Source organism: Gymnoscopelus braueri (assembly GCF_963280865.1).
Source record: "Gymnoscopelus braueri genome assembly, chromosome: 16".
Taxonomy (NCBI): Eukaryota; Metazoa; Chordata; class Actinopteri; order Myctophiformes; family Myctophidae; genus Gymnoscopelus; species Gymnoscopelus braueri.
Genome location: NC_137616.1, coordinates 15,056,742 through 15,071,275, shown reverse-complemented (window position 1 = coordinate 15,071,275; position 14,534 = coordinate 15,056,742). Strand labels below are relative to the sequence as shown.

Here is a 14,534-nt window from a genome sequence, read left to right as displayed (position 1 = left end):
ACGACGCCGCGCCCGTGCTTCGGACTGTAAATTAGGACTTTTTGAATTACAATAATTTAACTTCTGCAAATTACAACCTACTACCCCCCCGAAAACAACAGCAGATAAACAGACAATAAAAGTCAAACTCACTCGGCCGCCTTCCTTGAGTTCCTTCCTACATCCAGAATGTTCTTCGGTCACCGTCGTTCCACCTGCAAACATCCAGCTTGTTTAGCATAATCACGTCCACCTGTCGTTCATTATGCTAACAACAAAACACAGTGGTGGAAAAAGTATTCACGTTTTTTTACTTAAGTAAAAGTATCGATACTGCGATGTAGAAATACTCTTGTTAGAAGTAAAAGTCTGTGGAATTTACTTGAGTAAAAGTACAAAAGTATTGGTATCGAAATGTTACTTTAAAAAGTACCAAAAGTAGAAAGTACTCACTGAGCAGAATGTCCCCATTTCACAAGTTTTCAAATGTAAAAAAAAAAACTTTTGAAAATAGCAGATCTACAAGCTCATTGTGAGCTTGTAGATCTGCTATTTTCAAATGGCCGAAATGTATATAAGGCATAAGTGGTTAATGTATGTTTTGTAATAATAATCCAAATCTACAAAGTAACTAGTAACTTAAGTTTAAGTAACAGTGGAGCAAGTAGCCTACAATATTTGTCTCTATGATGTAGAAGTAAAGTAAAAGTACTGAAAATTGGAAATACTCAAGTAAAAATACCTAAAAATGTACTTATTTTACACCACTGCAAATACATCGTATTATCAGTTTGTGAAAAAGTGAAGTCTGACCTGAACGACGAAGATTATTTTAATGCCGAAGCGATTAAAATAGCCTTTTCTTTTCTCTTTTGGCCACACTGTCTTCTTCAATCACTCGTCTCTCCGCGTGCTCTCTCTCTGTCTGTCTGATGGTTGATGGAAGACGACTGACGTCAAACCTGTGTTTGACCCGGAACTGAGGCCTCATAGTTCACCTGACACACTGGAAATGCTTATATGTTTGTAGTTTAAACCAGTGGTTCTCAACCAGTGGTCCGGGGACCACCAGTGGTCCTTGAGGGAATTCCAGGGGGTCCCCAGCTAAATGATGGATAGGAACCAAATGGACCCTTATGGGTCTGTAACTCTGAGAGTGTACAAATGGAACCAAATAACGGGTCCATTTGGTTCCATTTGTACACTCTCAGAGTTAAATTAACATTGATTTTATAATATAAATTGGAGTCCCAGAGATAGAAATGCCATTAAATGGGGGTCTGTAGCCTAATGCATGTTAAACTGGGGGTCCTTGAAATTAAAATGGTTGAGAATCACTGCTAGAGCCGTAAAAATAAATATCGGGGGTCCCTGGCATATCTTTTCAAATGGGGGTCCCTGGGCTAATGTGTGTCAATTTGGGTGTCCTTGACGCAAAAAAAAGACGGTTTAAATATGTGCATTTGTTATTTCATTGCTTTATCGATTTATTGGTTTTACATGTGTTCCTTTATCTGTGTAGCTGTTTTTATTCACGATATATAAAATGTAATAAATAATTGATAATAAAATTATTGATAGACCTAGGCAATATTTTCTTTATATCTTTGGGCCTATTTCTTTTATGTACCATATATTTATTTCGTTATTTTACTAGATGATACATTTTTATTATAAAATTGATTATAATAAAATGTAGTTAATTTTCAATTAAGCATACGGTATATAGTATTACCCAATACCCATAAAAATACAAAATGATTCTATTTCAAAGGGGGTAAACTTGCAAAACTATATATATATTTTTTAATGGTGTCTGTATTGAAGTTGAATGAAGTTTAGGAGACAATGTATGTACTACAATTACAGAGCAGAAATGTGAGTACATTTTCCACCACTGACTTTATAAGTGTGCTCTACCTTATGGACAGTAGGTGGCAGTGCAGCGGTGTGGTTGGTTTCGCTTCGCGACTCTTGTCTCGACCGTAGCGATTCATACTCCCTCGTACGACGGTGTCGCGCATTGTAAATAGCCAAACTACAAGTTCACAACGCGACGAAGATGCGACGCACTGTGAACTTGTAGATCTGCTATTTTCGGCGACGGAGCAAAACAAATATGTGGCTTTACGACATCTTCCCACAGCAAGAAGCCACTTGTCCACCTGCCATTGTTTCCCCTATTTTCTCAGGTTAGTGGTAGTACACAAAGCAGATGGATGTTTACCCATTTATTTTGGTTTAAATTAGTCTGTTTCATATAGTTTTAGTATTATGTTACAATGTAGACAAGTAAAAGTCCGGAATTACATATTGACTTGAGTAAAAGTAAAAAAGTATTGTCATCAAAATGTACTTACAGTACCAAAAGTAAAATTACACATTATGCAGAAGGTCCCATTTCACACGTTTTCAAATGTATAAATTAAATTGTATACAAATCTTTTGAAAATAACAGATCTACAAGCGCACAATGTGTTGCATCAGACCATTGTGAGCTTGTAGATCTTTCTACCACTGATAGAGACATGGTATATAGCAGTGTATTATTCCCTTGAGTTTCTGGCTCAAGCACATCATATTACTATTATCTTATTAAGAAGCAAATCAGATGCATTGTCATATAAATGTGAGTCCATTTTACACGTGTGCAAAACAGCTATGGTTTAAGATTTATAATGACAAATAGATTGATTTGAGCAGAGTAAGGTAGGGAGTGAATAGACTTTTTCCTAAAAATATGTTTAGAATAATTTCATAGATCAGACATCTGATCTGACAAGCTAAATCAAACAAAAGATTGACTGTTTGCCTCTGGAAAACGTTTAATAAATATTGCACAATTAGCTAGTTCACACATGTACAGTATGTCTTAATCCTTCCGATGCTGACTAGAAATTATGATTTTAGTCACAGGTTTAAATGTCCATTCTTCTCTCTCTTGACAGTTCCACTCTGCTCCAGGCTGTCAGTCAGAACAGTGAAGATGTCCACTCTATTTCCATCTCTGTTTCCACGCATGACAGAGTCACTGTGGTTCGATACGGACCAGCTCTGCTTCAATGCCACAGAGCTTCACCAGCAGGAACAAGAGCACCTAACCTGGGTAGGTTACTTGCAGTGGTGTAAAGTAACTAAGTACATTTACTAGAAGGAATTTACTTTTAAGTACAGTTTTGAAGTATTTTTACTTTATTGGAGTATTTCTTTTCAGTACTTTTACTTCTACTCCACTACATCTCAGAGGCAAATATAGTACTTTTACTCCGCTACAATTATTTGAAAACTTTAGTTACTAGCTAGTTACTTTGTAGATTTTGATTATTACAAAACATGCATTAACCACTTCAGCCATATGCATATTTAGGCTATTTGTCAATTGTCAAGTCAATTTTGAATACCGGACTTTTACTTTTACAGAGTATTTCTACATTGCGGTATTGGTACTTTTACTTAAGTACAAAATGTGAGTATTTCTTCCACCACTGTAGGTTACTCATGTTTATCCACCAACACGTGTCTTTGCATACAGCTAGAGCAGTGATTCCCAACCTTTATTTGTTGGAGCCACCCCTTCTTACATCTGACAAAAGCAGAGACCCCCCACACGTACGCGCATGCACGCACATGCAGAGTGCACACACACGCACAGACACACTTACATACCTCTTGCACAACAAATAATACAACCTACAACCGTGTTTCATAGTGTAATCTGTTGTAAGTAAGTAAGTAGCCTGGGATTGGGAACCAATCGTTCCCGAGGCATGAGGTGGCCCATAGTAATCTATTGTATATTGACAATAAAGTTGACACTGAAAGTGACCTTGAAAGTGTTCTTGTAGTATAACACAGTAGTTCTGTGTTATACTGGCACAATGTGTTGCAACACGAGTTTGTAGATCTGCAATTTTTGCTTTTATTTATCCTATAAAATGTTTGAAAATATGACATTTAAATGACATGCCCAAAATAGGGATGCAACTACCTCCAAACAGACAAGGCCTCATGCCCCCACCCGCAAGGGGTGCCCGATGTACCCCATGTGGGGAAAACTGAGCTAGAGGGTCAAATGCTGAAATGGGCACATACTCACAAAACCTACTCATTAACATGTTCCTTGTTAATTTTCCCATCGTGTTTTGAATGTCTTAGTTACAGAGCATTGCTGAGAAGGACATCGACCTGTTGCCTATAGGACCCATCGTTGAGGTATTTACTGCGTTTGTAAGATAATGTGTCATGTGTGACGGGGCAAGTTGTCTAGAAGAGGGTCTCTCTCTCTCTCTGTGTGTGCTTAGGTTGTGTGTGTGTCTGTCCCTTATTTATGGTCTGTCCGTGTGTGTTCACGCTCTCATTGGCTCGCGCCCCCATGTGACTCGAAACTCCGTGCTGAAATGCCAGCAGCTGCACTGCCTGTATACAGCCGCCAGAGTGCGGCAGAGTGCATTACTACAGTGTGGTTGAAATATAGCAGCCACAGTCAATCTGCGTTCGCTTCCAGCGTTCGCGCGTCTTACTTGTCATCATAGTGTTAATGTCATAGGACTGACGTTGCAGTACTGACGTCATACTGTAGAAATATTAGGTAACACATTAAAATGTAGTTGAATCATGTCGCAATGTGTATATTTCACTTCTTGCTGGTGTTAATGCTGCACTGTGAAGTGCAGTGTTTTACTGTAAACATGATGGATGTGAACAACGCAGATGCTGGTTGTTCCCGTTTTAAGTGTATTAATTTACAGTAGCGTATCGGTGGGTCATAATGAATAGAGTTAATACGTGTGTGTACTGTACATCCATATCCACCAACTCTGTACGTTGTCTGCATTTATTGTGCCCAGCGGACAGATGAAGGTGAAGGAAATGAGAATGACAAGGATAAGGACGACAGCGAGGAAAACTCAGAAGTTGAAGAGGTGAGCAGTGAGCTTTCAGACCGCAGCAGAAATCGGGGACTGAGTCTGTGGTCTTGACTGAGAAGGGAGAGGTCATTCCACAGCTTGGGGTCCAGGAGGGAGAAAAGTCTCTTAGGGAAGGGAGGGTGTCAGAAGTGACAGATGTCCTGTGTTAGCTGATCTAAGTTTGCAGAAAGGGGTGTAGGGGTGGATCATGTCCTGAAGGTAAGTGGGTGCCATGCCCATGATTGCCTTGCACTGTAGGTCATCACCAGTGTTTTGAAATGGGTACGGGCAACAAGTGGAAACAAGTGAAGGGAACGCAGAACTTGGCAGAAGGGGGAAGACGTGAATATGTAGGCAGGTTGAAGATCAGGCATGCCACAGCATTCTGGATCAGTTGTAGGGGTTTGGGTGAGTCAGTGTGCATCCCATACCTTCCTATGTGTCTATAAACAGACAGTTATATATTCCGTCTTTCTGGTCTGTTATTATTCACACACTGTGCCTGTAGCACACACTACACTGAAGGATGTCAGCCTTGTCTGTTCCTGTTCCTGCCTAGGTTTTTAACTTAGAAACGTGGACCTCCTTTCTCCGGGCCTGTGCCATGTCTGAGTGTGTGTGTCCACATGGCCCAAATTCTAGATCTCGTTAGCTTGAACACCACTGGAATTGCACGAAAAGAGCTTATAATTGTGGCTTATAACTCTGTGGTTTTCTCCTTTTGTAATATGGCTGTCATATACCTACCATAGAAAATGAATTATGTGTGAATATAGATTTACTTTACTTAATCCTCTTCGTGCTGGATAGCACATAAGGTCTTCACCAACTAACTAGCCAATGATTATGAATATAAATTAGCATTGTTTAATGTGTGGTCAGTGACACACACAAAGCGGCCCAAATCCAATGAATGACCTCTGATATTATGCTAAGTCATGCTTGTTGGTAACATTATCAGCTTTCTGGGTTGTAAGCATTTATTTTTTACCAATGCTGATTTTCATGACAGTATTATATTATTTAGTTGTGTGAAATTGATCTTGCCATATTGTGCCATAATCAATTGATTAAATGCCATACCCATTCATATTTCTTTCAAGAATGACGAGATTGAGGAATACAGCATGGAGGGGGACAGCGACTACGAGATTGAGGTGAGTTTTCAAACTGAAATGGGGGATTGAGTCGGCGGTCCTGACTGAATCAAGAATCAAGCAGCATTGGCTAGGGTGTTGTAGAAAGGAGGGACTAATTTCAGTTTGCTGTAAGGGTTGTGCTGGATGTCCTAAAGGTAAAGGGGTGCACAATCTCTTTGGTTGTGTAGTAAAATATAAATTACCAGTATCATTTATGAGGAAGAGTAGAGTAAACAGTTCTATTTCTTTTAGACATGGGCAAATTCTAAAATCGAAAATCCACAGGAATTTGCTAATTTTCGTAGTCTTCTACACATGTTATGCTGTCTATAAGCAGCTTCATCAACACCCATTATGAGGATTCAGTATTTGAAAGTATACAATAGCGTTCAGAACTATTGGCTGTCCGATGGTAAGCATTACTTCTGCAGTCTATTTATTGTGAATGGAAATTCAATATGATAAAGACGAAATTAAATTAAATTAAAAACCTATCCTAATCACACCTAGATGGCATCATTCATGGGATTCATTGCTGAAAACATCTGGGCAATATATTGATATTGTGATATGAGACTAGATATCGTCTGGGATTTTGGATGTTGTAATAATTTGTCATTACAGTAAAGTGATGTCATTTTCTGAACTTCCCTGAGCTATTCTGTTATTTGCATTTACCAACTTAATTATATAGGCATTACTCATGATTATTTATCACATATTTCATTGTGTAAATCTTCTATGAATACACGAATAGTCATCTCCAAAATATTGATAGAGGTATTATTTGTTGACATTTTGTCCATATCGCCCAGCTTTAGGTGAAAAACACTGACCTGATACTGTATTTGGAGAGCAGCACCAGAACTCAAGCCAAATGTGACTACTGATTTGATCAAGCCCAAGACAATAAAAGAACAACATTTCTGACTAACAGAGCATGAACTCTATTATGAATAACCAGTCCACTGATATTGTCATAAATGTCCTCTGTAAGCAGTAAGACCTAAGCAGTAAGTATGCTCAAAGAAACACAATATATATCTTTCTGTATTTCAATGTTATGTCAGTGTTAAAGTATAGCTTCAATCCTTTGCTGACTGCAAACATCAAATTGGATTTTCTTTCATGGCCATAAGAAAAACAAATAATGGTCAGGATTTCATAACCAAATATAAGTAAAACAAATGTCTGAATTGCTTCAGCATGGCAGACAAGAAAATTGAAATGGAGTTTGACACCATGAAAATAAACAAAGAGAATAAATAATCTGTATTTTTTTACCTATTTTATTCTGTTCTCTTATATAACATTGTTTTTTATTCATGGTGAGCCTTTTATTACGTGTATTCTTGACTTTGTCCTTTTTATTACACTTGTAATTTTGCCTTGAAAAGTGCTAAATAAAGTTATGTTCATCGAAAGTTAGTCTAAGTCATCATGCATTCTCACTTTACAACTGCTGTGAAAAATTGCATTCAACACTAGACTAAACATGCACCTTTCACTAGTGCATTCAGGCATGCATTATGCAGCATCATAGAAGCCCTTGCATACAGTGACATCATGCTTTTGCCATGTCTCATCTTGAGAATTATATGGCTGCTTTTTTGTCATGCCTCTCCTGCTTTGTGGCAAAGTAGAATCTTTAACACAGCCTAGCAAGGTTTCTGATACAAGTTGATATGAAGCTGAAAACGTTTTTGAAAATCATTCCCTTTTTTCCTTCTCTACTTGCATTGCAAACATAGGGACTATTGTTTGAGCACTGTGGCCCTGGGTACGTAAATGTGTTGCTTGTATCATTAGTGATCAAGGATTTAAGCTTATTCTACTATTGCACAAAAGAGACATTTTAGTTTTTACGGGAAATTACCTGTCAAAATAACATTGCGCACACGCAGAATTCATAACCACACAAAAAATTTAAGTTAGCACATTCATAAACAAGCATATCAAAGAAGCAGCAGGAGCTAATTCAAAGGTGCAATGTTGCAAAACATATGAAATAGACGGATTTACATCGTGTGCCATGTTTATCTTTCACATTCCATATTCTATCTACAAATTTAGCAGAGACAACATAAAGCCGAATAAAAGTGTTGAAGGTTTCTCATTTACAAGAAATAACAGAGCTCTCGGTTGAGACTGGGCATCATACAGTCCAGATTATCCTGGTTAACGTTATCTAATTCACTTGCCACTCAAGTAAATTCATATCAATTTCCAGTTAAGTCATTCACACCTCTCAATCAAAATATAAGCCCAAAGCCCATGCAGCTTAGAATTCAGCATTTAGACAAATGCAACATCATATTCACATTCAATTTACGACAAGTGCGTTTAGGACATCATGTACATAGTTCTAAATAACAATTTGTAGTGCAGGGTCTCTACAATACAGCATATCAAAGTCATATCAATAGTTTGACTTATTGAGTGCATACAGAGTTGTAACATCATTGCTTATATTCTCCAGTCAAATTAACAGGAGAGATGACAACAAAACAAACACTAAAGATCTGAAAGTAATCAAAATCATAGTCACTGAACTAGTCACACTTATACAAAGTAGAATAGATACAGAGGCACTGTGAGGTACGACAATCAGCATATGAACCAGAACAGCGTGCATTAGGTCCCCTATTACGTTCTTCCAGTGGTAAGATTTTAAAGGCATAATTTCAAATAATGGTGCCATGTTGGGGAAATAATAACTACGGTGTGTGACTGGAAAATAAGTGCTACATATAAAGATCTGTTTTGAATGAATGTGGTAATCTAATGGCCTAGATCCAGCTCAATAACTTTCATTCATATTTACTCATTAGAACTTGCCTTTATATTCATCTTAAGGGTAGTCTTTCTCACCATAGACCATTGCCTGACCTACCACAACAGTAACACGTTTGATAAAAGCACAGCTTTACTCACATCTAAATGAGAACCAGGCCAAATGTACAGTATTGCTAGCTTGCCTAACAATCCAGATCACAAATTGTTCAGGAAACCAGTCCTTTACTGAATGTATCGTCACAAGATATTTTAATACTTAGCCTAGATTGTTCCTGACTATTTACAGCAGGCATGTGGGTACATGTAAACACTCTAATAACGTCTGGCCCACAAACTGGCAATTCCAATTAGTGATAACGAACGGGAAACAAATGTTATTTCCATTAATTTCAAAATAAGATATAGATAACAAATAACAAACAAATCCGACCCGAAATAAAAATGGATGATTCAAAGTGGCTGAAAACCCTGGAAAGAGGAACCATGAGACAGCCACAGCAGCCAGTTGAGTATTAATGAGCAAATATGAATGAAAAGTAAGTGGCCCTGGGATCTGGACTGAGAAAAAACATTCACTTAATCCATCTTCATTCAAGGTCTCTTCTCTTCTTCTTCTGCCTCTATCTCTATGTTCTCTAGTAGAGTGTGCTTCTCATCCTCTGGTAGCAAGGTAACAGGGTTTAAATGGAAAATTCGCCTGAGAGAAAAAGAAAAGTGACAATACTTTTTGTCATATTCAGATGACACGGAAAGGGAAGGAGCAAAAATCTGTCAATGACGTGGACATGAAGCTACAGCTGCAGAGCAAATGTAATATGGAGGGATAATACGTCTGTGGGCACCTTAAAAATAGTTGTATTACATAAAAATCTAAGTAATTTCGATGCAGCCCGTTGTGAGCTTGTAGATCGGCTATTTCCACTATAATTACTTTTTGAAAGTATAAAGTTATAAAAAATACAAATAATGTCTTTCTATATTTAGGTCGATATTTGTCATATCTGCACCTGTGCAACTTCAAAGCCTAAAAGCCAAACAGAAATGCAATTCTTACTCATGTTCCAGTGTTCAACGAAAAAAACCCACAATTAAATTGTTAATCGCAATTATTTGTGTGACAATTAATCGTCAAGTAAAATTTCTATTCAACACATTTATTTACTTACTTGTGTTCACATGTTGGGAAAAACATGTCCAGGATCTTAACGATGACAGCTGAGCCAACAACACCGATCACCACCACCCACATCACCAGGAAGAACAGAGGCAGGGACTCGGAGCAGAAGCGCCTCAGACGCTCTCGCACCTCTTCCACCCACCGACAAACAGCCTGAGAAGAAAAGGAGACTACTTGGTTTTGCAAATATATTAAAACAAATATGGTTTTAACTTTGTAAGGGGCGGGCAATCCACTCGCTTTTTAGTTTTTCTTTGTCCCTCAAAAAAACAAAACAAAAACAGGTCCACTGCCAATGTTTGCCACTTCCAAAACAGGCCAGGTGGTCAGTCGTGTAGCCAGGTGAGCACAGAGATCTCTGCCTATCTAAATGAATGGGTTAAAACTGGATAAATAAATAAAAAAACAGCATCACAAACAATGTAAAGACCTTAGGGCGATCCCTCATATTGGGACGGTGCTCATAATTGGTATTCAAAGCAGTAGGCTTAGGTTTGTTAGCGCTGGTTTTCTCTACTTTTCCAGACTATACATTAAATTTAGATTTCCCCAGACGTATCATTCAGTAGGCGGATATCTCTGGTCATCTAGCTACACAAGACTGCTTTCAACCTGGCATCCCTATTTTGGGCAAGTCATTACAAGTGTAATGTTTCAAGTTTGTTTTTTTGTATAGCAGAGCTAAAAGCTCACAACACGTCGCATTGTGACGTGTCGTGAGCTTGTAGACCGATATTTTGCTATTCGTTGTACAACAACGTACATAATGTATAGGCCTTACTGATTACCGATTTCTGACATATAATGCTTACAGAGTAACTGTATGGAGATTCAGTCTCCGTCTGAATCTGGTCTGTCTGGCCTGGTTCCTCATCGTCACCGTTGTCATCACCGCCGTCTCTGGCGTCGTACAGCAGGTCTGGGTCCATGCGCAGGGGGGTCTCTGGGAGTTTGCCTGGGGCAGCGATCTCTTCCTGGGTAGTTTCAGCGTGTTTCAGTGGGTACTGGCTGGTGGTCTGAGAGAAGACTTGGTCCTCTGCTGATGCAACAAGGGGAGAAGAAATCTGTTGAGTGTGGTATCATTTGTTATAAGTGTTCTGATTGGCTGTAGGGTGTGCATTATTTTCACATTGCTGCACACCATTGACATAACAGTCTTGTCATCACCAGTCTAAATTCATATGAATATATATATTTTTTCTTTACTGTATTCGTGGTTATTTTAGCTAAGATTATCTACATGCTGTCCGTTAAAACTACGTTGATTTCAATATAACTTTGAACCTTTTGGGTACTCATTTCTAGTTTGTTAATATTGGCTTCTACTTCCCCCATTTGGTGGAGTAGCAAGGTTCTATTTTTTTCCAAAGTTGGTGAAGGACAGTGCCAGTTGCTATTTAATTAAAAATAATAAACATTTCTTATATTTTAATTGTTGGAAAGTGGCCATGGTATAAGTGACCACGGGATAATCATCTTCAGGCTGCGCTCCGAAGAATTATGCTCTCTGCAAAACTGAACCCCTACAATAAGCCAATACCTTGTATAACTTGTATCGAACAAGGTTAAAACTAAAAGTGTCAAGACAATAGGATATTCAAGCAACATCAACAAAGCAGAGGCTACTGAGAACAAGTACTATAGTGGGTAATAAAATAAAAAAGGTAATAACAATAAGGTTGAGTCGTACCCTTTTTAGGATTGGTTGGATCTGTGATGACCACATCATTCTCCCTGGGAATTCTGAAGATTTCACTGTGTCCAATGGGATAGATGTTGGTATACTGAGCTAGCTTCTGGAAACTCGGGCTCATGAGTATCTTCACCTCACACATATCAGGTTGGTGGACCTACATAAATGAAGTGAAATTCTTTTAATATCCAGACCATTAAAATGTCCAATCTCTGTTCCATAGACCATATTCACATCGACACCCTGAGTATGAAGTAAGAGTCAAATAGCCGACCCATGTTTGTTGGGCCATGTTTACCTTTTTGCCTTCCATCTCTATGACCTCGCTGAACACCTGCAGAGCCACCACTTCCTCTGAGTCACTGTAAAGACGATTCTGGTTAACCATCACCCGGGTGACGGTCGAGACCAGGTCCCCCGTTTCGAACTCACTGGTTCCATTGATGGTCTCCACTGAGGAAAACAAGGGTGAATATACAGAGGCTTAGAAAAATGTGAGACACATGACAAAGACATGTCACCTCCATCAAACTCAGATGATAGGGACCACTTTAGTACCACACAAACACTAAAGTTTAGCTCTTGTGAAATGTGTTACGGTACAGTATCCTGTGACAATGAGAAAACTCACGGAGCAGTGCTTGGCAGTTTAGCCTCGTCACCCCTGACAGCTCCACGGGAATGTCATTGATGAGCACTTGTTCTTCATCCACAGATATATTTAGATTGATCTGAAATGTCAAATAAATAATCTAGACTTATACATAATGGTAGATTGATTCTTACAATTTCAGTGATGTTATGATAAACAAATGATATCAGCCTCATTTAGGGCCACGTGCATATTTTCCCCAGTTGTTCAACAATGAGGTAAGGCTGACAAAATTAGCATGTTTGTGGCCATTGGTAAGTTAGCAAAAAAAGAAACAAAGAAAATTTGACATATGTATGTGTTCAAGTGTACTTGACCAAAAATGGAAGAAAAAAAACAAAAGAAAATACATTTAAGAAGACTTTTTTTATTCAAAGTTTAAAGTAGATGAGTCTAGAGAATGACTGCAGCACAATGCAGCAAAAGCGTGTTGTAGATTGTAGTAATTAAGTAAATATCAACTGTCAGCTGCAAGTGGTATGTGTGATTTTCTTGTTCAGGGCCACTAAAAAACCTGGGGCTGACTGAGATAATGACAAGAAGCCACATACTCCAAGTTCTGAGTCAGAAATGTATTGGCACATTAATAATAAAAGAGTAAATTGTATCTATGCCTTCATTTATTTTAGCTTGAAGTAAACCAGTTTTCTCCATTTGGATTTCATGTAAGGAATTAAATCATCTCCGATATTTAAATTAAATAAATAAAATATCCATCTATATTTATTGTAGAGAGAGATTGATTTCCTAATTGCTGTAAACTGGTTATCTGGTTATTATTTTCAAATAATTGTAGTGGAGTAAAAGTGTAATATTTGCCTCTGAGATGTAGTGCAGTAGAAGTAGAAGTACAGAAAATTGGAAATACTCCAGTGATACTCCAAGAGTGGGCACCCAAGGAATAGTGGGAATAGTGTTTTATACCTGTATGTGCCTTAACTAATTGTTGATTTTTGTGTATGTAATCTCGTCATCATTGCAAATGAGGGTAAACCTCAATGCTCTTTTCGAGAATAAATAAAGGTTTCAAGTAGTAAAGTAAAAATACCTCAATATTGTACTTAAGTACAGTACTTAAGTAAATGTACTTTACACTACTGGATTCTGACAGGGATACACTTTTTTCCACAACATCCCTGCCCTCTGCATGATAAACTAGCAGCACAATAGAGATGCTACACTAGGATAGTTGGCTTCGAATGTATTTTACCTTACCTGCAAGTTGTTGGATTGTTGTATCTCGGCGTCGCCCACTGTTCCTGCTGTCACATTAATGAGAATGTTCTCCTGGGGGAATTCATAGGAAATAGGAATCAAATTGAGACACAGACAAGACAGTGCCGTTATTATTAGGGCTGTCACGATTATGACTTTTTTACCTGACGATTAATTGTCACTCAAATAATTGAGCGTAATAAAAGTTCCAAATCAAATCCTCGCACAGGGGGGCAGATATGACAAATAACCTAAATATACAAAGCAATTACTGACATTTAATAAATTAATACTTTATTTAAAAAAAAACATTAACAGTGGAAATAGCTATTCTTTTTTTAAATGTCTGCAAATATATGATCATTTTTCAACATTATGAGGATTATGCAAAAATAATTGCGATTAAACGATTATGTAATAATTGTGAGACAAATAACCTAAACATACAAAGAAATTACTGACATTTAATAAATGAATACTTTAAAAACGAAACATTAATAGTGGGAATTGCTGATCTACAAGCTCACAACGAGAATTGTAAATCTGCTATTTCCACTTATTTTTTTTAAATGTCTGCAATTTTGCAAATACATTACAAATAAATGTTTCAACATTATGACGATTATGCAAAAATAATTGCGATTAACTCAAATAATTGCGATTAGGCAATTATGTAATAATAGAGACAGGCCTAATAATAAGCATTAAATATGACTGGCTTGATTCTGCTAGCTAAACGTCATGCTAGCGCATCAGCGCTGCGAACATTTAAGTCTCTTACCGTGTTGACTTGCTTGGCCGATGTATCAGCGTCAATGAGCGACGCACAGAGCAGCAGAAAGACGGTATACATGGTTGAATGTATTGTGTTCATGTTGTGTTGTTGTGGTTTCTATGGCTTAATCATTGACAGTTAAAACTGCTGCTAATTCAACAACAACAAAAACACAAAGCTACACTCACATCTGTCCCCCAG

At 37.9% G+C, this 14,534-nt stretch overlaps 1 protein-coding gene across 2 annotated transcripts; it reads right to left on the bottom strand.

The window, feature by feature from the left end:
- Positions 1-7,296: 7,296 nt before the first annotated feature.
- Positions 7,297-14,534, bottom strand: ginm1 (glycoprotein integral membrane 1). Of its 2 annotated transcripts, none has more exons than XM_080453387.1 (8): positions 14,340-14,534; positions 13,559-13,630; positions 12,323-12,422; positions 11,990-12,144; positions 11,689-11,848; positions 10,811-11,037; positions 9,988-10,151; positions 7,297-9,518 (listed from the first exon to the last, which is right to left on the bottom strand). In XM_080453387.1, exons 1-8 carry the CDS (start codon positions 14,430-14,432, stop codon positions 9,413-9,415), a joined length of 1,077 nt encoding a protein of 358 aa, XP_080309513.1. In that variant the 5' UTR covers positions 14,433-14,534; the 3' UTR covers positions 7,297-9,412. The 2 variants fall into 2 exon arrangements, with proteins under 2 accessions (XP_080309513.1, XP_080309514.1); XM_080453388.1 differs by having other exon boundaries at positions 10,811-11,034.

Excerpts from the sequence above, each read along its gene's own strand:
- ginm1 (XM_080453387.1), bottom strand. The coding sequence starts at position 14,432 with ATGAACACAATACATTCAACCATGTATACCGTCTTTCTGCTGCTCTGT. Across the intron at positions 12,423-13,558 it reads AACAATCCAACAACTTGCAG|ATCAATCTAAATATATCTGT; the intron begins GTAAGGTAAAAT and ends TTGACATTTCAG. Across the intron at positions 12,145-12,322 it reads AAACTGCCAAGCACTGCTCC|TGGAGACCATCAATGGAACC; the intron begins GTGAGTTTTCTC and ends TGTTTTCCTCAG.